This window comes from Protopterus annectens, chromosome 1.part2 (assembly GCF_019279795.1).
Source record: "Protopterus annectens isolate FY-2018-M chromosome 1.part2, PAN1.0, whole genome shotgun sequence".
Taxonomy (NCBI): domain Eukaryota; kingdom Metazoa; phylum Chordata; order Ceratodontiformes; family Protopteridae; genus Protopterus; species Protopterus annectens.
This window is the reverse complement of record NC_056727.1, coordinates 1176475235-1176503220: the sequence shown is the minus strand read 5'-3', so window position 1 is coordinate 1176503220 and position 27986 is coordinate 1176475235. Positions and strand designations below refer to the sequence as shown.

The window sequence follows — 27986 nt, the reverse complement described above, 5'->3', positions numbered from 1 at the left end:
AGCCACCATTTCTAGGCATAAAGGGTTAGTCCTGAGGGTTACCCTGTTTCAATGAAAGACCTCAAACTCAGGGATACACATGATGGCTTGTAATTCAGACATCCCCTTTTTTGCAGAAAAAGAAGTTATGTCTTACAATAACGTTCCACCTGTATTGTTGATCCTCGTTCAGTCATTACGCATGGGTATCACTTCCGAGCTCGGAACCAAGCCGGCCATTTTCCAAGCTTGCGTCAGCTTCAAACTCTCGAGCTAAACTCTTACCTACAATCCCCCTCTACCTATTACCTCAGATTGAGTTTGCAAGTCAAAGAAGGTAGAGGCTACCTCTGGTCAAATAACCTAAGAGAACCGGATGGTGAGATCCACTAGAAACCAAGGAGGGGGAAGGAGGGGGGGGTCATAATGACTGAACGAGGATCAACAATACAGATGGAACGTTACGGTAAGACGCAACTTCTTTATCTGATATTGTTAATCCTTGTTCATTCCTTACGCATGGGACAGACTCCCCAGTTACCTCTATTCCTGGGAGGCTCTCATGGAAGGACATTCCTGAGCACCATAGAACCGAAAGATGCTCTTCCCCTGGAGGCCAAATCCAATTTGTAATGACTGATGAAGGTATGAGGCGTAGCCCAAGTTGCAGCTGCACAGATGTCATGTAAAGAAGCTCTGGCATGGAAGGCAGCAGAAGTTGCCACCGACCTTGTTGAATGAGCTTTCATGGTAGTAGGCAACGAGATATTATGTTGTGTATAAATACAGGTCACACAGTCCTTCAACCATCTAGCTAATGTGACCTTAGCAACAGCAGATCCTAATCTAGGTCCAGAAAAAGCCAAAAATAGCTGGTCAGATTTACGAAAGGGTTTAGTCCTGTTTAAGTAAAAACAGATTTGCCTGTGTATATGCCTGTGTACATCTAGAGTATGTAGGCAATACTCTCCTCTATTTGAATGATTGGGAGAGAAAACTGGCAATTCAATGGCTTGATTAATGGACATTTCAGATTTCACTTTAGGCAGAAATGACCGATTAATTCTCAGACACTCTATCTCTATGAAAAATCAAGTATGGACTCTTGATACATAAAGCTTGAAGCTCAAAAATATGTCTGGCAGAAGTAATGGCGACCAAAAACAAGGTTTTCCATGATAAATACTTGAGGTCGAAAGAAGAGGCTGGTTCGAAAGGTGACACTGTCAGAGCTTGTAGAACTAATGATAAATCCCATGGTTGAATAGGTTCTCTAAAGGTGGCTTCAGATGATTCACACCTTTTATGAAGGTCTTGCATAATTTATGGGGCATGAGAGAGGAATCTTGGACACCCTCATGAAAATTAGAAATTGCAGCCAAATGAACTCTAATGGTAGAGGCCGACAGACCCGATTGAAACAGGTCGGCCAGTCTAGTATTATCGACACTGGTGCTGAAAATGGGTCTAACTTGTTTATCTTTCAGCCAACAGGTAAATCTTTTCCATTTGCTCAGATAAGTAATTCTAGTGGAAGACTTATGAGAAGCAATGAGAATATCACATACTGGTAAAGCAAGATCATTCTGCCTGGCAATCAAGGGAATTGGAGTAGCCAAGCCGTGAGCTTCAGGCTGTTCAAGTTGGGATGAATCCGGTTCTGTGGATATGAGATCAACTCTGGGGTTGGATGGAGAATTCATGGTCGATCTATTAGGTGAGGCCAAAGGAAGAGGAACCAAATCTGTCAAGGCCGATATGGTGCTATGAGGATCACCTTGCTCTTCAACCAACGGGCTTTCTTCAGAAACTGGGGAATGAGGGGAAAGGGTGGAAATGCGTAAAGAAGACCCGAGGGCCAATCGTGGACTAGAGCGTCCCTGGGTGACTGTCCCGGAGGGGGAATCGGGGCGAAGTAGTTGCTGCATTTGTAGTTGGTTGGGATGCAAAGAGGTCGCAGCAAGGATCTCCGCCGCTATCAAGGGATTCAGGGATCACTCGTGAGGTTGAAGAATGCACCTGTTGAGTCTGTCTGCTATCACGCTGGAACTCCCGGGAATGTGCATTGCTAGAAGAAAACGGTTGGTAGCCATCGCCCATTGCCATATCCTCATGGCCTCTCAACAAAGGGGGTAAGATTTGGTTCCACCTTGCTTGTTGATGTACCAGACCACCACCATGTTGTCTGACTGAATTGCAATTTTCCCAGATGGCAGCAGGGGATGGAATGCTTGCAACGCCAGAAGCACCGCCCTCAGCTCTAGAACATTTATATGCAGATGGGCCTCCAGTTCGGACCAAGTGCCTTGGACTGTCTGTCCCTGACATAGCCCCCCCCACCCCATCAGGGAGGCGTCCGTGGTCACTGTGGCCTTGGGTTGCTGGGGGGAGAAGGGGCGAGACCATTGTGAGAGACTGTGTGTCATCCACCAATTTAAATCCTGTTTGCACCTGTGGGTTACTCGAATCATGGCTGAAACAGGATGCTGAAAAGGATACCATTGGGTGAGCAGTAGCCATTGTAGAAGCCTCATGTGAAACCTGGCCAGGGGAACAATGGCGATGGAGGCAGCCATGGAACCCAACAGCTGTAGAACAGAGTGAGCCACAGATTTTTCCTTTGAAAGGATTGGAATTAGTTGTTGCTTTATCCTTAGAATTCTGTGCTCCGGAAAAGCAGCTCTGCAGTTTTTTGTGTCTAAGATAACCCCTATGAATTCTGTCGACTGAGATGGGGTAAGATTGGATTTTTGCCAGTTTATGGTTATGCCTAGCCTTTGAGCAGTGAGGAGAGAGTATGCCAGAGCTTTCTCCAGTAGATGTCTGGTGGGGGTGGAAATGAGCCAGTCATCTAGGTATGGAAACACCTGGAATCCTTGAAGTCGCAAGTGAGCTGTGACAACTGCCATGCACTTTGTGAACACTCTGGGGGCTGTAGAGAGTCCGAAGGGCAGTACTCTGAACTGGTAGTGACTGGCTCCCACACGGAAGCGCAGAAATCTTCTTGATGGGTCAACAGACAAATGGGAAGCTCCCAAACAATAAACACACAAAGAGTGTGCATCAGAAGTAGGCAGTTTGTGTCCACAATCGGAACACCGCTCAAACCCCGGGCTACCTTTCTTATCTGTCATGACAGCAAATTAATTAATAGAAAAGGTACCAGCAACGGTACAAGAGAGTACCCGAAGGTATGGGAGAAAAGGGAAAAGGATTACCAACGACAGTAAAGAGAGAATACCCAGAGGTAAAAGTGGTAAAGAAAGAAGCAGAAAAACCTGAAGAAATTATGAACGCTAGATGCGATAGGGTAACAGACAATAAAATATGAACTTTTCTGACAGAAAAGTAATCTGTAAAGCTATTAAACAACAATTGACTGTACTTAGCTCAAGAGAAGTAGCTTGACACGACCGAATGGCAATGCAGCAAATGAAATCTGAGGTAACAGGGAGAGGGGGATTGTGGGTAAGAGTTTAGCTCGAGAGTTTGAAGCTGACGCGAGCTTGGAAAATGGCCGGCTCGGTTCTGAGCTCGGAACCAATACCAATGCGTAAGGAATGAACGAGGATTAACAATATCAGATGTTATGGTTACAAAAAAAGAAATTATGTCTTACCATAATGTTCCATGTGTGTTGTAGATCTTTGTTCATTCATTACTACTAGGACTTTGGTTCCGTCCTCGGAACCGATACGGCTTTTTCCAAGCTCGCGTCAGCCAAAAACTCTCAGCTAAAACTTATCCATAATGCCCCTCTCCTAGTTACTCCAGATTGAGTTTGCCCGCCGCATATAATAGACGAAGTAACAGAAAAATAGTAGAAGGCTCTGTCGGAGTAAATACCTTAACCAGGAGTTCCTAAAGTTCACCAGGAGTCCAGGCAAGGGGAAGGTGGGCGGGAAATAATGAATGAACAAAGATCTACAACACAGATGGAACGTTATGGTAAGACATAACTTCTTTACCTGATGTTGCAAATCTTTGTTCATTAATTACTATTAGGACAGAGTCCTCAGCTACTTGATTCCTGGGTGGCCCTAAAGAAGGATATTCCTGAGCAACACAGAACCAAAAGATGCTCGTCCCCTGGAGGCCAAATTAAATCTGTAATGAGAGATAAAGGTATGAGGTCTTGTCCAAGTGGCTGCTGTGCAGATATCATCCATAGAGACTCTGGAATGAAATGCTACAGAAGTAGCCATAGATCTGGTAGAATGAGCCTTTATTCTGGAAGGTAAGGATAGCTTATTCTGTTGGTAGATACAGGTAATGACGTTTTTAAGCCAGGAGGATAAAGTCACTTTGGAAACAGGTTTACCCAATCTGGGTCCTGCAAAGGCCACAAACAATTGATCTGTTTTCCTGAAAGATTTAGTCTTGTCCAAATAACAACGAAGCTGCTGATGCACATCAAGGGTGTGCAAAAGGTACTCCCCTCTATTAGAATGCTGAGGGAAGACAACCGGCAGGTCAATAGATTGGTTAATGGAAAATCCAGAAATGACAAGAAAGAAGGGTCAGTACGAAGGGACACCCTATCTGTGTGGAAGATCAAGTAAGATCTCTTGACACTCGAGGCCTACAGCTCAGATACTCTTCTCGCTGAGGTAAGTGCTACTAGAAGTAAGGTTTTCCATGACAAAAATTTTAAATCACATGAATCAAAAGGGCTCGAAGGGAGGAATTGTGAGAGATTAAAGCACCAAAGTCAAGTCCCAGGGTTCTAAGGGAGGCTTGATCGGAGGTTTAACATGCAATAATCCTTTCAAATATGTCTTGCATAGGCGGTGTGACATAATCGAAGAATTATCAAGTCCATTATGAAAATTGGCAATAGCTACTAAATGTACAGTGACAGTCGATGCTGAGGCTCCTGCATGTAAAACAGAAGTCGGGTATTGTAGGATCTTTTGAGTAGGCATAGAAAAAGGGTATAAGTTCTGATCTTTGGCTCAAATAGAGAACCTAGTCCATTCACTAGAATAAACTTTCCTGGTGGAAGGTTTGTGTGAAGCCAGAAGAATTTCATGAACAGAAGATGGGATGTCAGGCAGCCTGGCAATCACTGGAAGTGGAGGTACCAAAGTGTGAGCTTGAGACTGTGGAGGTTCGGATGAATCAGTCCCTGAGGATGAGATAACAGGTCTTGGGAATGATCCAGAATCTACCGGCTGTGAATCAGATGAGGCCATAGAAATGGGAACCAGACTTGACGGGGCCAGTAGGGGGCAATGAGGATTACTTTTCTTCTCAACCTCTGAGCTTTCTGGAGAAATTTTGGAATGAGGGGAAACAGGGGGAAAGGCATACAGAAGACCCAAAGGCCAATCATGCATTAGAGCATCCCTCGGGGATTCCCCCTGAGGGGGGATCAGGGCAAAATAGGTTCTGCATTTGTAGTTTAGGGGGGAAGCAAACAGATCGCAGCAAGGCTTGCCCCAGTGCTGGAAGATCCGATCCGCTGTTACAGGGCTGAGGGACCACTCGTGAGGCATCAGGATGTTCCTGCTCAGATTGTCAGCAATAAGGTTGGAACTCCCGGGAATGTGCGCTATAAAAAAGCGGTTGGAAGCTACTGCCCAGTGACAAATCCTCATGGCTTCCCGACACAGGGGGTGAGACCTGGTTCCATCTTGCTTGTTGATATACCAGACGACTGACATGTTGTCTGACTGAATTGCAATGGTCCCAGAGGGTAGGGATGCATGAAATGCTTGCAACGCTAAGAGAACTGCCCTCAGTTCCAGGACATGTATGTGCAAATTGGCCTCCATGGGGGACCAGGTGCCTTGGACCATCTTTCCCTGGAAATGCCCCCCCCCCACCCTTACAGGGAAGTGTCCATGGTCACCGTGGCCGTGGGCTGGGGAAGACAGAACGGTCGACACCAAAGATTCGTTTGTGGCTTTATCCACCATAGCATTTCTTCCTTGCAATGGTTTGTAAGACGTACCATGTGATAGAGTGAGTGAGTTAGAAATAAGAAGTTATGTACTCACCATAACGTTCCATCTGAGTAGGTATCTTCATTTGTCTGCAACCTTTGGGATACGGATCCGATCTCGGATCCGAGACGGCAACTTCTACCACAGCATAGATCCGAGCTCCTAGCTGCTCCCTTTACCCATAATCCCCTGCCAACCCTGACTGACCTCAGATCAAGTTTGCCCGATATAACTGTTAATGTGCCCCAGAAGGAGCTTATCTAAGACGGATCCTAAACAGAATCATATAGGTCAGGGGGAAGGAGGGGGGGATGGTTGCAGACAAATGAAGATACCTACTCAGATGGAACGTTACGGTGAGTACATAACTTCTTAATCTGAAGTAGGCACTTCATGTCAGCAACCTTTGGGACAGAGTCCCCAGCTACCTGAATCCTGGGTGGCCGTTATGGAAGAATATTCCGGAACACTGCAGAGCCAAAGGACACCCTACCTCTGGAGACAACATCCAGTTTGTAATGGCTGATAAAGGTATGAGATGAAGCCCAAGTGGCTGAGGAACAAATATCATCCAAGGGGACCCTAGATCTAAAAGCCGCCGAAGTAGCGACGGCCCTAGTAGAATGAGTGTGGACTCCCTGAGGTGCAGGCCTTCCCGAACTCCGATATGCCAAGAGGATACAACTAGCTATCCACCGTGACAGGGTAACTTTAGAAACTGACTTGCCTAAATTGGTTTTGGCAAAGGAGACAAACAACTGGTCAGATTGCCTATGACTAGCAGTTCGGTGAATATAAAAGCGTAATTGTCTGTGCACATCCAAAGAATGCAGTTTGTACTCTCCTTTGTTCTGATAGTTGGGAAAGAACACGGGAAGATTAATAGATTGATTAATATTAGCTTCCGAAGATACCTTAGGCAGAAAGGACGGATTGATCCTGAGGTAAACTCTATCCTGATGGAAGGCCAAATACGGCGGTTTAACACAGAGAGCCTGAAGCTCAGAGACCCTTTTAGCTGAAGTAATGGCCACCAGGAAGGCCGTCTTCCAATAGAGGTATTTAAGATCAACCGTAGCTGCTGGCTCGAAAGGGGGGCTTGTCAAGGCCTGTAGAACCAAAGATAAATCCCATGGGGGTACTACCTTCCTGATCGGAGGTCTGAGAAGGAAGGTACCCTCGAGGAAAGCTTTACAGAGCTTGGAGGTAATTAGAGGGCCCGATTCATGCCCTACATGATAAAGTGAAATCGCTGCTAGTTGTACCTTGACTGTAGAGCAGCTAGCCCCCTGATGAAAAAGGGTAGTTAGAAAATCCAAAACCGACGTAAGAGGCGCCGTGAAAGGATCTAAGTGATGGTGCTCCGCCCAGATGGAGAAACGTTTCCACTTACTCCGATAGACCCTTTTGGTGGACGGTTTGTGTGCTGCTACTAGGATGGCTTTGACTGGTGAGGAGATTCCGGGAGTCCTTATCAGGAGTGGAACCGGAGCAACCAAGCTGTCAGCTTGAGGTTGACCAGGTTGGGGGTCGGAAGACCCAGAGGGTGAGTAATGAGATCCGGGAGGGGATCCAGAATCCAGGGTGGATGAATCAGATGAGGCCACAGGTACGGGAACCACGTTTGACAAGGCCAGAATGGGGCAATGAGGATCATTTTGCTCCCCGACCGACTGGCTTTCTGTAAAAGTTTCAGCATCATGGGCAATGGAGGGTAAGCATAAAGGAGACCAGGAGGCCAAGCATTTACTAGAGAGTCTCTCGGGGACTCCCCCTGAGGGGGGATTAGAGCGAAGTAACTGTTGCATTTGGTATTTGAAGGAGAGGCAAGAAGATCGCAACAGGGTTGCCCCCATTGGGCAAATATTTGCTTCGCTACTAGAGGATTGAGAGACCATTCGTATGGGGTCAGAATCGAACGACTGAGCCTGTCTGCTAGGATGTTGGACCGTCCCGGAATGTGCGTTGCAATGAGAAAGCGGTTGGTGGATATCGCCCATTCCCACACTCTCATGGCCTCACGACAAAGAGGATAAGACCTGGTTCCCCCCTGTTTGTTGATGTACCAGACAACTGACATGTTGTCCATTTGTACCGCAATCGTCCCAATCGGAAGAAGGCTGTGAAGTGCCTGCAATGTCAAAAGCACCGCCCTCATCTCTAGGACATTGATATGCAAGGAGGTCTCTATGTCGTTCCACGTGCCTTGGACCGTTCTGCCTGAATAGTGCCCCCCACCCCCACCCCAGGCGAGAGGCGTCCGTGGTCACTGTGGCGACGGGGGGAGGCATCGAGAATGGTCGTCCCATGTGAAGGCTCGGGGACTGGAGCCACCACACGAGTAAACCTCTGCAAGCCCTGCTTAGGGGAATGGGATGGGACAGGGGGTTGCGAGACAGGGACCATTGCACCTGGAGGGTCCACTGCAGGACCCTCATATTTAGACGGGCTAGGGGCAGCAGAGAAATTGCTGCTGCCACGGACCCTAGAGCCCTCAGGATCAATTCCGCCGGTGGAGCAGGAAGTTGGAGAATGGCCTGAACATGCAACCTCAGGTTCTGAAGCCGATCAGGAGTCAAGAAAGCAAGCATTAGTCTGGAATCCAATCTCGCCCCTATGAAATCTATTACCTGTGTAGGAGCCAGAGAGGATTTGGCTATGTTGACAGTCAACCCTAGGCGTGGAGCAAGATTGAGGAAGTAATCCCTGCCTGAACAGAGAAGATGCCTTGTTGGGGCGATGAGGAGCCAGTCGTCCAGGTACGGAAAGACCTCAATTCCCTGAAGCCTCAGGTGGGCCGCTATAACCGCCAAGACTTTGGTGAACACCCTGGGGGCTGAGGTGAGACCGAAGGGGAGGGCCCTGAACTGAAAGTGACTGGCTCCCAGCCGGAAGCGGAGGAACCTCCTGGAGCGTCTGTCCACAAGAATGTGATAGTACACATCCTTGAGGTCTATCGAGCACATCCAGTCGTTCTTCCGTAACAAGGGGAGAATAGATTGTAGCGTGACCATCCGGAACTTTTCTTTGGGTACTGCCAGGTTCAAGAGAGAGAGGTCGAGGATGGACCTCAAGTCCCCCATCTTTTTTGGCACCAGAAAGAACCTGGAGTAAAACCCTGATCCGAGCTGATCTGGGGGGGACGGGTTGGATGGCTCTTTTTTGTCAAAGCTGCTGAATTTCTGTAGCAGCCGCCTCCCTCTGATTGGGTGGTACGTCGGGGAGGCTTCTGGTTTTGGGGGTTACAATAAAGGGAATTTGGTAACCTCTGGATATGATGCGAAGCACCCAGCGATCTGTTGTTATGGACTCCCACATTGCTAGGTGCCTCGAAAGACGCCCCCCGACTGCCTCCAGAGTGGAGCAGCCGGGCAACCCCTCAGGGGTTCTGCGTGGGCCTCTCAGAGAAGGGTTCTCTGGACCCAAAATTTCTGGGACCCCCTCTGCCTCTAGGGTGGCGTCCTCCCTGTCCTCCTCTGCCACGAGAGGACTGGTTGTCCGGAGCAGACTGGGACTGATGCGATTTCCGGAACCACATCTTCTTCTGACCCTTTTGGTTCTTAGAAAAGGACCTCTGGGGAGCAGAGAAGTGGACTCCGACGGCAGACAAGGTCTTCCCGTCTTTCTTGCTCTGGACTAAAGTGTCGCGAACGGTTTTGCCAAAGTGCAGAATCATCAAAGGGGGCATTCGCAAATGACGCCTTAAAGGGTTCCGAGAAGTCACAATGTCGGAGCCAGGCTTGGCGCCTCATTACCAGGCTGGCTCCGCCAACTCTAGCGGCTCCTTCCGTGGCGTGAGACAAGAGCCGCATAGAGGTGTTAGAAACGGAACGTAGAGTGGACATTTGGGAGGAGTACAGCTGCTTGTCCCCTTCCGACATGGACTCTGGGGGGGAGGCAGCATATTCTTTTATTAGATCTCGCTGCATCCGGATGACGTGTGCCATATAGTTCAGCGCCCTCATGGAGAAGGTTGCTGTACTGAAGGCCCGCTTCCCAAGGCGGTCCATCGCCCGAGACTCCTTGCTCGGTGGGTGGACCGCGGAGCTCTCCTGAGCCAACTCCCTCTTGGTGGCCGCCTCCACCAACATGGCATCCATGGGGGGACCTCTGCTCCAGTGGGTTCTTTCTGCAGGGGGACTCAGGATCCTATCTGGGCGCTTGGGGACTGGCTCTACAGTGTCCGGCTCCTTCCAAGCCCTGGTGGAGATGAGGTCCACCAGGGGGTTGGGGGGAGGGGACACCCAAGAGGTAGATGGCCCTGCTTCGAACGCCTCTAGGAATACGGACTCATCGGAGGAAGCCTTGGGGGCAGACCACCCTCCCCTAATCCTGAGCATTTCCATGATGTCTCCAAAGGAGACATCCTCGGGTCGTGACCTTGGGGAGCCTTCCCCTTCATCTAAGTCCGTATCTTCCGTAAGGGACTCTGGGGGGAGTCCACGTGCCTCCTCTTACACTTAGCCTTGTGAGGAACCTCCTCGGGGGGGCTGTCCGAGGAAGTCTCACCAGCAATGTCATGTTCCAAAGGAACACCCAGAGGTGCTGAAGCAGGCTACCCCGAAGGCCGGGTGATGGGAGCCTGAACCAGCTGAGAGGGAGTGCAGGGGGGAGCCGAAGCCAGGACCGGAGGGCCGGATGCACTCAACAGTGCCCTCTCCACCACAGCGAAAGCAGAGGGGGAGCCGCCCTCGATAGGATCAGAGAGTTGACTCCCACTCGGATCCGAAGTGGGGACCGGACCCGGGGCCGAGACCATCGGAGCCGAAGTCACACCGAATCCCTCGGATCCGAAGCTCAGTCCATGGCTCCGAGAGGTCGGATCCGACAAGCTTGAGGGACCAGGCGGAGCCGAAATAACCAGTACTGTCGGCTCCGACCCACCCCCGGATCCAACGCGGCTCGGCTCCGAACCCGGACATCGGGTCGGAGAAGGAGCGACTGGAGCAAAAAATAGGGTCGAGCTCACCCCCGGAAGGGGGGGGGGGGGAGGCAAGAGCAATCCCATCTGCAGCTGGGCCTGGATGAACCTCCTCATCATCCGGTCCATGTCTGCATCTGACATGCTAAAAGTGGACCTCGAAGAGGCCACCGAGGCAGACCTAAAGTGCCGCCTCGATGACCTTGACGGGGACCGGGTCCCCTCCTCCTCGAGTCCCGGTGAGAAGCAAGGGGACCGGAGCCGAGGAGGAGGCGATCCAGAAGCTCTGGAGGGAGAAGCTCGTTTGGCGGGCGGGGCCGAGGAGTCCTCGGCCCGCCGCTTATGGTGCTTCACTCTCAGTTTGGCTTTCCCGGCCTCCCTCTCCTCCGGAGCCGAAGCGGGAGGTTGAGTCCCAACCGGAGGGAGGGAGGGAGGCAGGTAGCGGCCACAGAAGCACCAGAGGCCGGAGCCGAATCCGGGGGCAAAAGGCCCGCCAGAATCAGCTTCGACCTCCGGTCCTTAAGTGCCCTGGGGTTGAACGCCGTGCAAATCGCGCATCCCGAGGAGAGGTGTTCAACCCCAAGGCACCTAACGCACCGGGTGTGGCCATCCGCTGGTGAAAGCTTATGGCCACACTCGGTGCACTTTGAAAAGATGGCTTTAAGGGCCTCCGACATAGTAGCACAGAAACACACTCACTAGGCCCCTACACACACCACAAACACACACTACGACCAGCGAGGGCAGGGAGGAAAAATAACCACAAATTAAATTAAATTAAATTGAGAGAGATAAAGGGCTATGAGGTACCTAAACACTCGCTCTCACTCACGAAGAAAAGGGGGATAAAAATAAAACAATTTTCTCACAAAACTTCACTAAGTAGCAGGAGCTCGAAAATCCAGCTTGTAGCTTGAAGTGCGGCAAACTAGATCTGAGGTCAGTCAGGGTTGGCAGGGGATTATGGGTAAAGGGAGGAGCTAGGAGCTCGGATCTATGCTGTGGTAGAAGTTGCCGGCTCGGATCCGAGATCGGATCCGTATCCCAAAGGATGCTGACAAATGAAGTGCCTACTTCAGATCGACCATTGTGAGGAAAGGAGCCATTGCAGGATTCTCATGTGCAGCCTCGCCAGTAGTAGTAACGTAATGGCAGCCACCATGGAGCCTAAGAATTGCAGTACAAAATGTGCTGGTACACAGGTCTGAGGAAGAAGGTCTTGGATTTGGTGTCTTATATTCGAAAGCCTGTGAGGGGGAGAGAAGCTTGACAGGATATTGTTGAAGACCACTCCAATTAATTCCAGTGTCTTCGATAGGGACATTTGAGATTTGTCCTTGTTGATTGTAATCCCCAAGCGGAGAGCGAGACCTTGAGTGTAAGAGCGGCTGTGGACTAGGAGATTCCTGGTCGGAACGGTAAGCAGCCAAATCGTCTAGATACGGAAACACCTTGAATCCTTGTAGTCTAAGATGAGCTACCACAACTGCCATACATTTGGTGAACACTCGGGGGGGCTGTCAAGAGACCGAATGGCAGTACCCTGAACTGGTAGTGATTGGCTCCCAGCCGGAAGTAGAGAAACCTCCGGGAGAGATGATCCATCTTTATGTGGTAGTACGTGTCCTGGAGGTCTATACAGCACATCCAGTTGTCCCTTCCTAGGAAGGGAAGAATGGACTGTACCGTGCCCATCCGGAATTTTTGAGGTTTGATAAATTTGTTCAATAGACTGAGATCCAGGATTGGTCTCCAGTCCCCTGTCTTTTTTGGCACTAAAAAAAACCTAGACTAAAACCCGGATCCTGTCTGGTCTAGTGGGACTGGTTGGATGACTCTTTTTCTTAGCAGCTTTTCTATTTCTAAGGCTGCTAATTCCCTCTGATTGGGTGGTACATCGGGGATTCAATTGACGGGTCTGGAAATTAAATCGAATGGTATTTGGTAGCCTCTGGATATTATTCTCTGCACCCAAACATCGGTAGTAATAAGATGTCAGGCTGATAGGTGCAGAGAAAAACGATCTCCGACTGCTTCCAGAGGAAAGCAATTGGACCGCTGCTCAGGAGCTCTGATAGGGTCTGCCGGAGAAAGAATCTCTAGCGCCCTGGTTATGTGGACCCCCTCTACCCCCAAAAGTGGCGCCTTCCATATGAGTTGCCCCCTCTACCCCGGGGGGTATTGTTCACCATGAGTGTCATAAAAAGATCCTTGGGATTTCTTGAACCACATTTTTCCTCCTTTCTGTTTCCTGGAGTAGGACCTCTGGGGGTTGGAAAAGCGTATGCCCACAGCAGACAAGGTCCTTCTCTCTTTCTCACTACATGCAAGTGTGTCTCGTACTTTGGTCCAAAAAAGTGCAGATTCGTCGACAGGTGCATTGACGAAGGAAGATTTAAAGGGGTCTGGGAAGTCACACAATCGCATCCAAGCATTACATGAGAGTAATCTCACGACAATGCCTGATGCGGCAGCTCGAGCTGCTCCCTCGGTGGTGTGAGATATCAAATGCATCGAGGAGTTTGAGATGGCTTCAAGGGTAGCTAGCTGCGAGGCAACAGTGTCACGCACCTCATCAGGCAGTACCCCCACCAAAGAGGAAGACATTTCAGAAATTAGGTCTCTTTAGAGGTGAGTAAAGTGTGCCAGATAGTACAGCGACCGAATGGCGAAGGTCGCTGAAGCATAGGTCCGCTTCCCTAGTCTGGCCATGGTCCGGGACTTCCTGTTTGGAGGATGGACAGTGGAACTATCTTCCACCAGTTCCATCTTGGTGGCCACCGCCATGACCATAAAATCAACTGTCAACTGCTTGGACCAGTGGGGCTGGTCTTCAGGTGTAGATAAAATTTTGTCTGGCCTCCGGGGGGACAGGTTCTACCTTGTCCGGGGCCTTCCAGGCATGCTGTACAATGAGCTTAACAAGGTCATCTGCTGGTGGGGTCACTCAAAGTAGATGGCTGGGCACGGAAAGCCTGCAAGAACACAGATTCCTCAGAAGAAGGGTTAGAGGACTTCGTCTCCCCGCTGCTTGAGGATTTTGAGAATGTCTCCAAATGAGACGTTGTCTGGGGGAGACCGTGGGGACCCTTCCCCCTCATCACAATCAATGTCTTTGGTGATAGATTCCTCCAGGGAATCAAGGTGCTTCTTCTTGCACCGTTTCTTCCGGGGTGGCTCCCCAGTGGGATCTTCTGAGGAGGACTCCGGAGAAAGGGTTCCCTTCAAAGGGGGGTCTTGCGACTCCTGTGCCCGGGGTCCCGAAATATAAGTTTGGGCCACTTTCTAATTATTCCAGGATCTGAATCTCAAACTACTCCCTTACTTATAATGCCCCTGACCATAACAAACCCTCAGATCAAGTTTGCTGATATATATATATATATATATAAAAATATCTACACACCTAAATATAAAACAAAGCCAAGACAGGAACATGACAGCTGAAAGATCAGGAGCTCAAACAGGAACTATGGTTCCTAACACTTCCGTTAGGTCTCTCCCAAAGTAGAGGAAGGAAAGTTGAAGAAGAATGAAAATGGACAAAACAGATGAACAACATGTTGAGTACATAACTTCTGTATCTGATGTTGTCATTTTCATTCAATCCTCAATGAATGGGAGAGAGTCTCTTGGCTGCAGTAAACTTGGGTGGCCCAGATGGAAGGATGTTCCAGTGCACTGTGAAACCTAAGGCAGCTCTACTTCTGGAAAAAATGTCCAATTTGTAATGCACAATAAAGGTATGAATATTGCATCAAATGGCAGCTGCGCAAACATCATCAATAGAGGCTCCAGCCCAAAAGGCTGCTGATGTAGACACTGACTTAGTTAAATACACTTTTGGTTGTTTTCATAAGGCAATAACTTTCAAGGAAAAAACATAGAAAATACAATCTGTTATCCATTAGCGAGTGTAGTTTTAGAAACTGGTCTTCCCAATCTTTTACTAGTGAAAGAGTTTTTCTAAATTCCTTGGTCCTGTAAAGGTAAAAATGAAGTTGTCTATGTATATCAAAATGATGATGGGTGTATTCACCTTTGTTTTCAAATTTGGGGAAGAAACTGATGATCTGGTTGATATTTGTTTCAGAGGCAACTTTTGGTAGGAAATAAGGATTTGTGCATAAAGTAACCCTGTCCTTGTGAAATATCAAATATGGCGGTTTGGAAGACAGAGACTGGAGTTCAGATACTCATCTTGAAGAAGTTACAGCTACTAGAGAGACAGTTTTCCAAGAAAGAAACTTGAGATGTACTTTAGCTGATGGTTCAAAGTTAGAAAGTACTAAGGTCTGCAAAACCATAGTGAAGTCCCAAGGAGGAGTACGGTCCTTTATTAGAGGTTTAAGTAAGAAGGTACCCTTAAGAGAGGCCTTACATAATTTGGATGATGCTAAAGGGGAAGGATCATCAAAGATGTGATATATGGCTGCTAATTTAACCTTGATAGTGGAAAAACTTGCTCTGTCCTGAAAAATCAAGGCAAGGAAATCTAGAACAGCTGGAAGCGGAGCAGTAAAGGGATCTAATTCTCTCTGATGAGCCCAGAGTACCCTAAAGCAACTTGAAGGCTTTGGTATACTGGCCGGAGGTCGAGCCGCCCTTGGCAGGGGATTCCCTAATGTTATGAATACTGCAACCGAGAAATGGAAGGATATCAGTAAAGACAGAATGGAAATTAGATTTTTCTTGTTGAAGATCACAGAGAATTCTAGGTTATGAAAAAGGTTGACAGAAAAATGCAGGTCCTGAAGAATCTTTTGAAGTAAAGTGGCATGAGGGAGGATGTCATCCAAATATGGTTAAATATGGATACTTGGGTGCCTGCAAAATGCTATGGCAGGGGTTACAGACTTTGTGGACACTTGGTGCACTGGAAAGCCCAAGAGATGAAACAGAAAACTGAAAGTGATATCCCAAAACAAAGAATCTCAAATACTTCCTGTAAGCTGGACAAATATGGATATGAAGGCAAACATCCTTCAAGTGAAACCGAGTTTACAGTGTTACCTTGAATTCTGGAATGACTAAAATGTGCTCAGAATAGACCTGGTCTCAGAATCCCTTTTCTTGAAACAAGGAAAAGCCTGGAAGAGAATCCTTTTCCTTTTTGATCTTGAGACACAGGTTCTATTACTTCCTGGTGGGAGAGGTCTGATATGACTGGGAAGGTTAGAAGCTGTTACTCTGAAGATACCTCAGGAATTCAAGAATAAGCTGGAAAATACTAATGTAGTCACACTTCCCATTTGTAATAATATCCAGCACCCAAGAATTGTTTGTTATTGCTCTCCAAAAAGACAGCAAAAGAGAGAAAGCTTTCTGAAACGATTTGGAAGAGGGAAGGCCAAGGTGGGGAAAAGGTGAGAGAAGACTGCCAAAAATTAAATGAGTTGACTGAGAAGGATCCTGTGATCCCTTTGAAATCAGATTTACGCTTGTCTTGATAATTTTTCTTTGAATATTTTGCCTTTCTGTTGAGTGGACTTTTGGCTTTTGTGGAAAAAGAGGCCAGGTTTGGAATGGTATTTTCTTTGAAGTCTGTAATATGGGGAGAGAAAAATGTTGCTTGAACCCTTGCATTATTTTCCCCTTTCTTCCAATGTCTTAAATACAAATTCAGCAGAAAGAGGTCCAAACAAGTTGTTCTTGTCTAAATGAGCACACAAAAGCTTCACCTTACTATCCTCAGGCAACAGCTAAAGACAAAGACAGGAAAATCTTAGTACAGATCCAGTTTCAGTTGTGGTAACCATCTGAATTGCTGGAACCCACTAAAGCAAGTCTCAAAATGTACAGAATGAATGGCTGAAAGATCGGACTTGTATATACAAAGTCCGAGATAGCATTTCTCAGAATACTCTCTTTTTTCCAAGGTATGGCAATCTTGGAGTTGGTATATACAAGGGTGTCGCCCTACAAATTTTTGGTCTTTTTTCCCCAGCTTATTCAGCACTCAGCATTTCAAGTGGCAACATTTCAATAGGGAGCCAGCAGCTGCTCTTGAAGAGGCATCAGCAACATCACATCCACACCCGAGTGACGTGCCACCTAATTTGACGAAGAAAGTACATTTTCTATAAAGCAGAACTAGCATCAGAGTCAGGCCACAAATAAGTTTAGCCACATTGTCAAAAATAGATAACAGGTACCTAAATAGGTGGTAATTAATGACACTGAAAACCAAAGTGGCAGAAGTTGTAGACTTTCTTTTTGTATCTGTCCATGGCCATTCTGTCTATCATTTGGTAAGGTATTAGAATAAGCAGCTTTGTCAGACACAAAAGATACAACTGTTGTGCCAGTCGTGGTGTTCTTACACAAATATTTGTAACTCCTAGGGATTTTAGAATACCTACCTGGTTTCTTGGGGGCATAAAGCTAAGAATCAGGTGCTAAAGAAGTAGACAGGAAAGCATCTTCCAAAGTCTCCAGGACAGGAGGCACAGCACAGGGTCTAGGAATTTCCATATATAATATACAATAAAATGTATTCTCTTCTGGGATTCTGGCAATTGTTTATTGTCCCAGCTAAAGTGTTGCATCATTTTACAGATGGAATCGTCAAGGAAAGTTCTTTTTATGGTAAGTTTGAAAACAAAGTACCTTCAAGCTTCAGTCTCAAAACCTAAGGGAGAACAAATTTGTGAAGAATAGTCCAACAGTTCAAAATCAGTTTCTGAGGATGAATCTTCCTCAGACGTACCCCTCTTCCTTTTCTAAAGAGTAGAAGGAACAGATGATAAAGACTGGGATGTTTCAAAGACATGAGTGCTTTGAAGTTGTATCATTCTTTTTGAAGGGTTGAGGTAGAACAGGCTAACAGGAGTGTTTTCTGCTCTTTGGGGTTTTCAAAGAACAAATGTGTCATCATGAGGGTGCCTGGAATTAATTCATTAACTACAATATGACTAAAACCATCACAACCCTCTGAAATGACTAGGTTCGGCTTTCCCTTCTTGGCCTTGTCCGCTGTCTGATCAGTTGAATAGGTTATACTACCAGCAAATCTTTATCTTTTTCCAAAGGGTCTTGATATCAGGAACAGACCCATACACTAGAAAATATGTGGGCATTTCAATAGCCTCACCAGAGACATCCAACTCCAACTTAAAGAAAGAAATGGTTAAAGTATCATCATCTTTATGCTTTTTCAACTTTTTCCTTGGCTGTGGTGGTGGGGGGGGGGATATCTGAGGAAAGGGATTCTGACTGCATCACAGCATTTTTAAGAAACTTTAAACATTTATTTTCTAAGTAAATTTTTAAAGATGACATGAGGCTTCTTAAAGTCTTTGGTACAAAGGCTTGACAGCGAACACTCTTCAGTATTAAGGTCAGGTCCAAGAAAAAAGACACTTTGAACTCCTATCCTTTCAAGGGATCTGCTGACCTCAGTCACATTTCCTTCTCATAAATGACATGAAAATACTTTTTTAATGAAAAAAATTGAGGGGAAGGGTTCTCAATGGACTGCTTAGCTGTCCTTGGCAAGGGTAGCTTGATCCTTTCATACAGCACACAGACTGAGATACAGGTGAAGTCTTGCTTCATTGACTAGTGGCAAGAAAGTTCTGAGGATTTTCTCACCCGTACATCCCTTAAGTACTAGCATGCTTGTACACTGGCCTTAGGAAAGAAGTATGGTGCAATAGGAAGGAACATCTAAGCTTTGGTGGACCGGCTGAAAGTATGGTATCCTGGGCAGGATATATCCCATCAGTGAGCACTACTGCAAGTGTGAGCTAATGAAGAACACAGTTTTGATTTTTGCTGCATCTGCACTTTCTTCTTATACCGGCACATCATCTCGTGCTAAATGCAGACGCACTGTTTGAGAAGAAAGGGCTGGAAGCACAGTACCCTTGGCAGGCTACACCCCCATCTGTTAGGATTACTGCATCAGTGATCTTAAGATCATTGTATTTCACATACACTTAGCAGGTTCAGGTAATGTCAGGAAAACACGAGAAGTGAGATGCTTTACTAATACAGTGGCACAACACAAACCAGTGCAGGTACATTCCCTAGACTAATGACAACTGCGAGAGTTTAATACTAGATTTAGAAACTGAGACAAACTACTACTGCAGCCAGTCTATGAAGAGAATTACACAAGTGTCATATCTCTCAGTGCTAGTTTGCAGCTATTTACGCTGTTAAACAATAGTTTAGGTGTATCATTTTTTTCAACTGTTGGACGTTTACCTGATGCAGCTGTACTGGGATCTGTACTGTCCCTGGTGGACCAGTTAAGAACACCTGTGGAATACCGCCTAACAAAGAAAGCAAACACTCAATTACTGAAAATACAAAACAAGTGCATTAATATGACTACATTGCATGCATATCATTACATAATGTTTTTAGGCTGTGATGCGAAATCCATCCCATTCTAATTGCTCGCATGCTTTAGCCAGTGTTTGCAGAATTTGTCTATAAAACTGTCAATACAAATTATATTTCTATATTTACACGAAGAAACAAGTGACTATTTCCTAAACAGTTCATGGAAAAATCTACTAAGAATGTGGGAATGTAGAAATGTGCCCAAGACAAGTGAAAATTACATCAAATATCCCAAAACTGTTCATAAGTCATTAACTAGGCATGCAGTCCAGGAGACCCCTGAAGATCCTACCCAATTTTCCAACTATCCCAGTGCCCTGTCTGTTAAGTATCTTCCCAAAATGACACTATGCAAATGAAGGCTGACAGATGCAAATCCTGTACTATATGAAGCAGTTCATTAAAAGCTCATAGACTTAATCCTCTGACCTAACTACTACACTGTTAATGAATTTTGTCGGAGACTGAGAATACAAAAAGAAATTAGGTTCCCTAACGGATGCACTTGATTACTGAACTGGCAATTAATAAAACTTTCAACAAAAACTAAAAAGCCTAGTTTAAACGTTATGCTAAAACAAAGTTTGCATATAAAATATGCGGCAGCGTGTTAGAGTAAGAAAGAGTTAAGTATGGTACTCACCATAACAGCAGCTTATTACTCATCCTAGTCTAAGTTTTATGTTTGTCCATGTTAACAGTCTTCTTTGAGGGCAGGTTTGGACTACATTTTCTCAAGCAGTAGCCAGAAAAGGTCCCTGTGGCTGGTAAGACTAGGTTATCTGCTGCTAATCAAAATGGCATAATGCAGCCCTGTCGGTCTTGGCAACCTCAGATCCAAAGGACCTCATGACAAATTGGTTTAGTAGTATTACAGTTTCAGAGAATGACAGAAATAACATGGACCATCTATCCTTGGACCCAACAAAGCAGCATGCTGTACGAAGTTAGTCTTTGCAACTCACCCTAGCAGTGACTTTAGGACTGACCACTGCATCTAACAAGTAGTCAGTCACATGATGCAGTACCATACATGCAGCAGTTGGATAATGTAAGCAATAAGCCTTTTATACAATCCCTCTCCACAAAGGTGGAAACTCTACTGATCCTTCTAACTTCAGACCTATTGCTATCCTGTCCCCCTATCCAAAATCCTGGAAAAGTGCATCCATACTCAACACATTTTTGACAACAACCTCCTAACTCCCACCCAACATGCCTTTAGACCCCACCATAGTACAGCCACTGCACTACTCTCTTTCACTCAAACAGTAGCTGAAGCCCACGAAAATAACTTGTTTGTCTCCTGTTTATTCCTCGATCTGTCTAAGGCCTTTGATACTGTCTCCCATTCCAAACTTGTAACTAAACTCTCTGACCTTCATCTCTCTACCTCCTCTGTTAATGGCTTTCTAGCTACCTTTCGGGCAGGCAGCAGTCCATTCGCTGGCAAACTGTCCTCTCCCACTAAACACTGGCGTCCCTCAAGGATCTATCCCTGGCCCCCTCCTGTTCAATATTTTCACCAACAAACTTCACTCTGCTACTACCATCTCAACACTTCTACAATATGCCAACGATTCCACTCTCATCACCTCTGCCCACAGCATTCCTGAACTTCTATCTGTCACTCAACACACCTTCTCCCCTGTCAAAACCTGGCTTTCTGATAATCAGCTTAGAATAAATCCAAAAAAAATAATAAACTCCTTCTCTTCCTTCCTAAAACACTTGCTCTGCACAAACCCTCTTTCTCTATCACCTCCCTCAACAACACCTCTATCAAACCTGAACTCCATACCAAACTACTTGTAGTAATCATTGATGTTGAACTAAAATTCAATATACATATCCAACAATGTATAAAAACAATCCACCAGAAACTTGGTCTCCTCTATCGCAACCAAAATTTTACACCCTCCTCCAAACCCTCCCTAGCTCAGCCACTCCTTCTACCTTGTCTTTTTTACTCTCTTCCTGTCCTTACCAATGTTCAAACATCTCTTCTCTCCAAACTAGAGCAAACATATAACAAAATAGCGAGATTTGCCTCCAGTCTTCCATACAAATCCCATCACAGCATCGCCCTTAAGACACTCCAATGGCCTGAATTTCCTAAACAACTACTTCTTTCTCAACCACATATTGCACTCTCTTCGCTGAATGATCCCTCTTTCTGACCCTCCATCTCTAATCTACTGTCCTACTATAACCCCCAACACCCCCTCCGTACTACAAGCAAACACCTCCTTGACATATACAAACCCAATAAAAACATTGGAAAGTCCCTTTATAAATACTCCATAGCCCATGCTTGGAACTTACTCCCTCTCAATATAAGAAGCACTCCTCAAAAATACCTGTTCAAACAAGAAAAACTATATCGACAAAAGACATGATCTTGCCCTGGTCAACCCCCCCCCCCCCCACTTATTCTTCCTTATCTACATAATTTCTTTTTCCTCATTTATCCTGCACAGTCTGTTACTTTTCCCTCTTTTTCCTATTTTTAAATGCCCCCCCAAAAAAGGTTCTTGTATTACTATTGACTCTTTGTACACTGGAATGACCTCATGTATGGTATTCCACTGAATTTCATACTCTGTCTTTTTTAATATTTATAGATTTGTTACCTGTTAATAGTCTTGTGTCATGCTATTACTTCTAGTAGACTTATGTTATCTGTTTCTATCTTTGTAACTTCTGTAATAATTGTAGATTTTCTCCTCAGGTCTTCACTGAAAATGGGCCCCTGGCTCAGCTGAACTAACCTGGTTAACTAATGTCAATAAATAAATAAATTAATTTACTTGTACAGTTGGCTAACAGCTGACTAAACATTAGTATAAAATGTATTTAGCCATCATTAAGTCCTCACACAAGGAACCATAAAGTACAGTTGTGTAAACTTACCATAAATGTAGATGTTGAGTGTATTCACTGTTGCAGTCATTACCTTTGGGTAATCTGCTTGCAGGTTGCCCTCAGTCAGCCTGAATAACAAAGTCTTGGGTCCTGCGTCAGTTGCTGTCTCCTCTTCCATGACATCAGGTCGTCAGGGGTATAAAACATGCAGCCGACGCCATTTTAATCAGTTTTTCTTGCCCCTGATGTCAGGTGTCCCCCAAATGGGGAGCAAAAATATATATATAAATAAACTTTAAATATATAAATGCACCTTAGAAACATAAAATTTACCTTCAACTAAAAGCAAATACACCACAAAGGCTTTTGAGTATAGTGAAGGAAAGAAAAGGTATAGAATGGGGGATGGTGGGTGGGTAACCCAGACTGCAACAGTGAATACACTCGAACATCTACATTTATGGTAAGTGTACACAACTGTACTATGTTCTTCGTGTTTCACTGTTGCAGTCATTACATTTGGGTAGAATCCCAAAGCTATGGATGGGAGGATGGAACTAAACAGCATTAGGAGCAGCTATAAGGCCCTGCAGGACTGCAGTGGCAAAGCCTGCCCTGGATTTAGAGAAGAGAAGTAAATGATAATGCTTTGTGAACGTATGAACAGAGCTCCAAGTAGCAGCTTCTAGAATGTCTTTGGTTGGGACCCATCTGAGAAAAGCTGCTGAAGTAGAGGCAGCCCTGGTGGAATGTGATCTGATTCCCTTGGGCACAGGTTTACCATGGTGCAAAAAGCAGGAACGAATGCAGTGGCTTATCCATTTAGAAATAGTCTGCTTTGATATAGCCTTCCCCACTGATCCTGCATCAAATGCTACCAGTAGTTGCTCAGACTTTCTTAGAGATTTTGTCCTGTTTAAGTAGAATCTTAGTGGTCTGTGTACATCCAATGAATGCAGAATCCGCTCCCCCTTGTTCTGCAGATTTGGGAAAAATGTTGGCAGGTGAAAGGTCTGGTTAAGAGCCACATTGGATACCACCTTAGGCATAAAAGAAGGATTGGTCCTGAAGGCCACCCTGACCAGGTAAAATATAATGAAAGGCTCTATTGCCATGAGAGCTTGTAGTTCTGAAACCCTTCTTGCTGAAGTGACTGCCACAAGAAAAGCAGTTTTCCAAGACAGAAATTTTACATCTGCAGTAGCTGCTGGTTCAAAAGGAGGCAGGGTGAGTTTTTCCAGCACAAAATTGAGGTCCCATGCAGGAGTTCGTGTTCTCCTGGGAGACCTTAAATTTTTTGGCCCCTCTGAGATACTGTTTAAGCAGTGGATGAGAAAAGAGGGGAGGCTCTGTGTTGTAATGAGCCGAGATGGCAGAGGCATGGATTTTTACTGAAGAAAAAGATAGGCCCTTGTCAAGCATCTCAGTTAAGTATTATAAAATCGGAGGAATATTGGGCTTTGCTGTGTCTATTCCTTGTGCTTGGTTCCAAGCACAGAATCTCTTCCATTTATCAGCATAAAATTTTCTAGTACTACGCCTTCTGGCTTCCAAAATGACATCCATCACAGATTTACTGAGAGATGTGATTTGAATAATTAGTTGATTAGCCATGCTGCAAGATTCAGAGTTTGGAGCAGAGTGTGCAGAATTTGATAGTTCTGCTGAGACAGTAGATAAGGTGTTTGAGGCAAGTACCACGGAGGAAGGTGTGACATATTCCTTAGAAGTGGGTACCAGTGCTGGCGAAGCTAGTCTGGAGCAATTAGCATCATTTTTGTTTTTTCCTTCCTGACTTTTAGTAAGACCTTGGAGAGTAGAGGCAGAGGGGGAAAGGCATAGACTGATGTTTTTTTTTCCAGCTGAAGGACAGAGCATCCACTTTCCATGCTTTTTTGTGATGAGTTCTTGTGCATTATTTGTCCAACTGATAGTTTTGGGGAGAGGCGAATAGATCTATGTCTGGGCTCAACCATTTTTGTGTTAACATGCTGAAGATTTGTGGATCCAGTTTCCATTCGTGCAGGTCCATAAGATTTCTGCTTAGGTCGTCTGCCAGAGTATTTTGCTTTCCTGGCAGGAATTGAGCGTGAAGATGTATTCGGTAATACAAGGCTGTGTTCCACAAGGCCATGGCTAGTCTGCAAAGGGGATAGGAATGTGTACCCCCCCCGCTTGTTTATGTACCACATAACTGTGGTGCTGTCCGTCTTTATCAGTAATTGTCCTGGATGAAGTAAGTCCTTGAAGGCTGTCAGAGCATTCTGAACAGCCAGCGTTTCTTTCTGGTTGATATGCAGATGCATTTGGTTTGGGCTCCATTTGCCCTGAATGCATCTCCCCGACAGGTGGGCCCCCCAAGCATAGTCTTATGCGTCTGTAGTTAGGGTTTGGGTGGCAGGGGGTAGAGTGAATGACAGTCCCTTGTTTTGGTGACATGTCACTGCCCACCATAGAAACTCCTGTTGTAGGCAGGGAATGAGAGGAATCATTGTTTCCAGGCTGTGACAATGTTGACTCCATAAACTTTTTAGGTACCACTGAAGTTTCCTCATATGCAGTCTCGCATATGGGATTAGTAGAATGCAGGATGCCATGAACCCCAAAGCCTGCAGAATTTGTCTTACAGATAACTGGGTTTTTGTTGCCATTTGTTTGAAATATGTTGTGAATTGCCTTTGTTTGTCTGGCGTGAAGTAAGCCATCTGGGCAGTTGTATTCAAGCTTGCACCCAGGAATATAATTATTTGAGAGGGTACCAGTTGTGATTTATTTTCGTTTATGGTGTACCCTAGGCATGCCAGAAGCCTTTTTACAAACGCTAAATGTTGAAGTAGAGTGCCTTGTCCTCTGCTTGAATGAGACAATCGTCCAGATAAGGATAAATTTGAGTGTTTCTTTGTCTGCAGAATGCAATTACTGGTGCCAGGCACTTTGTAAAGACCCTGGGCGCAGTAGATAAGCCAAAGGGCAGTGCAGAGAATTGGTAATGCAAAAAACCTGCTTTGAAGTGGAGGTATCTTCTGCATGATTCCCTTATTGGGATATGCAGGTATGCCTCTTTTAAGTCTAGAGTTACTAACCAAGCATTCTTGCCTAGCATAGGCAGTAGCTGTTGTAAAGTCAGCATTTTGAATTTTGGAATGTCCAGGAACGTATTCAGAATCGATAAGTCCAGTATTGGACACCATGAATTGCCTTTTCTGGGTACCAGGAAAAGTCTTGAATAAAATCCTTGTCCTTTTTCCTTTTCTGGTACCGGTTGAATAGCCCCCATATCCATGAGGGACATGACTTGTTTCTGGGCCTCTGCCCACTGGTTTTGTGGCAGATCCAGCCATCTGTTTGGAATTGGCAAAGTATGGAAATGAAACCTGTACCCCTGGGATACTATGTTTAATACCCACTTGTCTTGGGTAATTAACTGTCAATTTTGAGCACGAAGTGCTAGTTTTCTCCCTAAGGGAGCTGCCAAAAGATAAGTGCTTGGAGATGGAGGAGGAAAGTCATTGAGACTGCTTACTGTAGGGTTGTGCTTTGTTTCCTCCAGATTTAGAGGTGGAGGCACCCCATTGCTTTGACCTGTAAGAACCCTGTTATTGATATCTGGAGCCTTTTCAGCGCCTGGGTTTGCCCTGAGTGGCTCTGTTGGACACAGGAAAGGAGCAATTTTTAGTAGGCCAGTGCCTACTGAACCTGGGTGACTGCCCTTGCAAGAAATCTTTTACAGTTTGCATAGATTTAGCTTTGTCTTCCATTTTCTTTAAAACCTCTTCTGCCTTATTACCAAACAGAGTATCATGCTGCAAAGGGGCATCCAACAATTTAGCTTCAACATGATCAGGCAGATTTTGCTCGAGTCAGGCATGCCTTCTAATCACAGATCCAGTAAAGGCGGCCCTACAAGAGGCCTCCAAGGAATCAAAACGACATTGCAAAGTATGCTTTCCAACATGTTCTGCTGAATGCAATAAATCCTGTAACTATTTTTCACACAATCAGACATCAACATAATTTTCTGTTTCAGTAAGCCCATAACATGCTGTTGATATTTAAGCATATGAAACTGGCAGTTTAAAGCCCTGATTGCCAAGGTTGCAGATGTATAAACCTTCTTACCCCATCTATCCAGCGCCCTGCAATCTCTATCAGAAGGGGTAGGATTTTTGGCTGTAGAAGCATTAATACCCTTGGGACCCTGAGAAATAGTCTCAGGATCAGCAGCAGGGTTTTTGAAAATAAATTTGTGGGATTCAGGAACTCTGTAATATCTGTCTGGCTTACTAGGAGCCGGAGGCAGGGAATCAGGAGCCATGCTTGATTCAGAGAACACATCATCAACAATGTCTAATACAGGAGATACTGCCAAAGGCCTATGCTGAGGAAGAAGGAAATCCCTAAGCCTCTTTTTTGATTCAAAGTCCTGACTCTCCCAGTGAAAATGTTCCCTTAAAGTATGCACAGTCTCTCCAAAAGAGTAATCCTCAGGAGGAGATGCAGATGGGATAGATTCCTCTGCATCAGAATCCTCATAGGGTGGAATAGAAAATTCATGATCAGAAGAGGAATCAGAAGAAATGGAAACCTGATCTGAAGATTCATAATCAGTGCCTTGCCTAGGCATCTTAGCATGGGGGGGTTGGGAACCCCTGATCAAGGTAATTAAATCCTCAGCCATTTTGATCTGTTTTTTAGGCATAGGGACCTGAGCACTTGGCTCGTGTGTCGGTTTTTTAGACATAGAAGTTGATTTTGACCTTGTTTTTGTTGCTGACGTCAGTTTAATGTAAAAATGTTGAGGCCTGAAAACACCCCCAGAAGCCGGTGCCTGCTCAGCGGCTCTGGACCCATCCAAGAGAGAGACATCTACATGTTCAATACTTTGCGAATCTTGCAGCATACCAGACTCTGAATGGGTCTCAGTAGAGGCCTGCGACTCAAAAGTAGCGGGTAGCAGGGGCTGCGAAAGCACCTCACTGATTACCGGTGAACCGGTGACTGGCTTAGGAGAAGCTTCGTCGTCGGTTTTGGACCTCGTCGGTCTGTCTCTGTCTTTTTCCTTGCATTTTTTGTGAACTCCGGTAGTCGGATTGCTAAAAGATGACATTTCAGGGTAGTTAAATCTTGAACCAAAATACTTAGAAGCAAAAATATACAGACGCTTAATAGTGCGTTGGTTAAATTTAGCACAAAACCGACAGCAAGGCACGTTGTGATCAGGGCCTAGGGAAGGAATACAGTACAAATGAAAATCCTTATGAGGTATTTGCTTCCCACAAGTAATGCAATTATTAACTTTTACTGACATCGGTAAGGAGCAAGAAAAAGTTTCCCCAACGGGGTACTTGGCTTTAGTTTGAAGACTTTGGTTCTGAAACTCGAATACGAAAATCTCAGGAGTCAGCCAACCGGCACTTGCGAACTGCTTCTGCTTCGGGCACCGCACGGCAAGAAAGACCGATTAAAATGGCGTCGGCTGCATGTTTTATACCCCTGATGACCTGACGTCATGGAAGAGGAGACCGCAACCAACGCAGGACCCAAGACTTTGTTATTCAGGCCGACTGAGGGCAACCTGCCAGCAGATTACCCAAATGTAATGACTGCAACAATGAAACACGAAGAACATCACAACAAAACATGGCGTCATAGCAAGATAGAATGGAGGTATAAAGAATACAGCAGAAGAGTATCAAAAGCATTAAGACGAGAATCACTATCATCTTCTGCTTACGGTGGGTACCTCACATAACTGTACTATATTCTACCATGGTTGCTCACTAGTTCAGGTATTTGCCTCAAAGCTCTGCTCCAGTTGCAACACTCACCTTCAGTTACCATCAGTGTGGTACCTGCAATGTGCTCCTGGGCTTGCAAAGGTTATTTTACAGGTATTCCAGCTGCTTCCCATCTCCAAAAGA

At 45.7% G+C, this 27986-nt stretch overlaps 1 protein-coding gene across 3 annotated transcripts in view; it reads right to left on the bottom strand.

Moving 5' to 3' along the window:
• Positions 1-27986, bottom strand: part of SRF (serum response factor) — an 870566-nt gene that overhangs the window by 79205 nt on the left and 763375 nt on the right. For all 3 annotated transcript variants that reach the window (XM_044060034.1, XM_044060036.1, XM_044060035.1), the window contains one exon: positions 19060-19127. In XM_044060034.1, coding sequence (XP_043915969.1) covers positions 19060-19127 — 68 coding nt within the window. The remainder of the gene's footprint in view (positions 1-19059; positions 19128-27986) is intronic.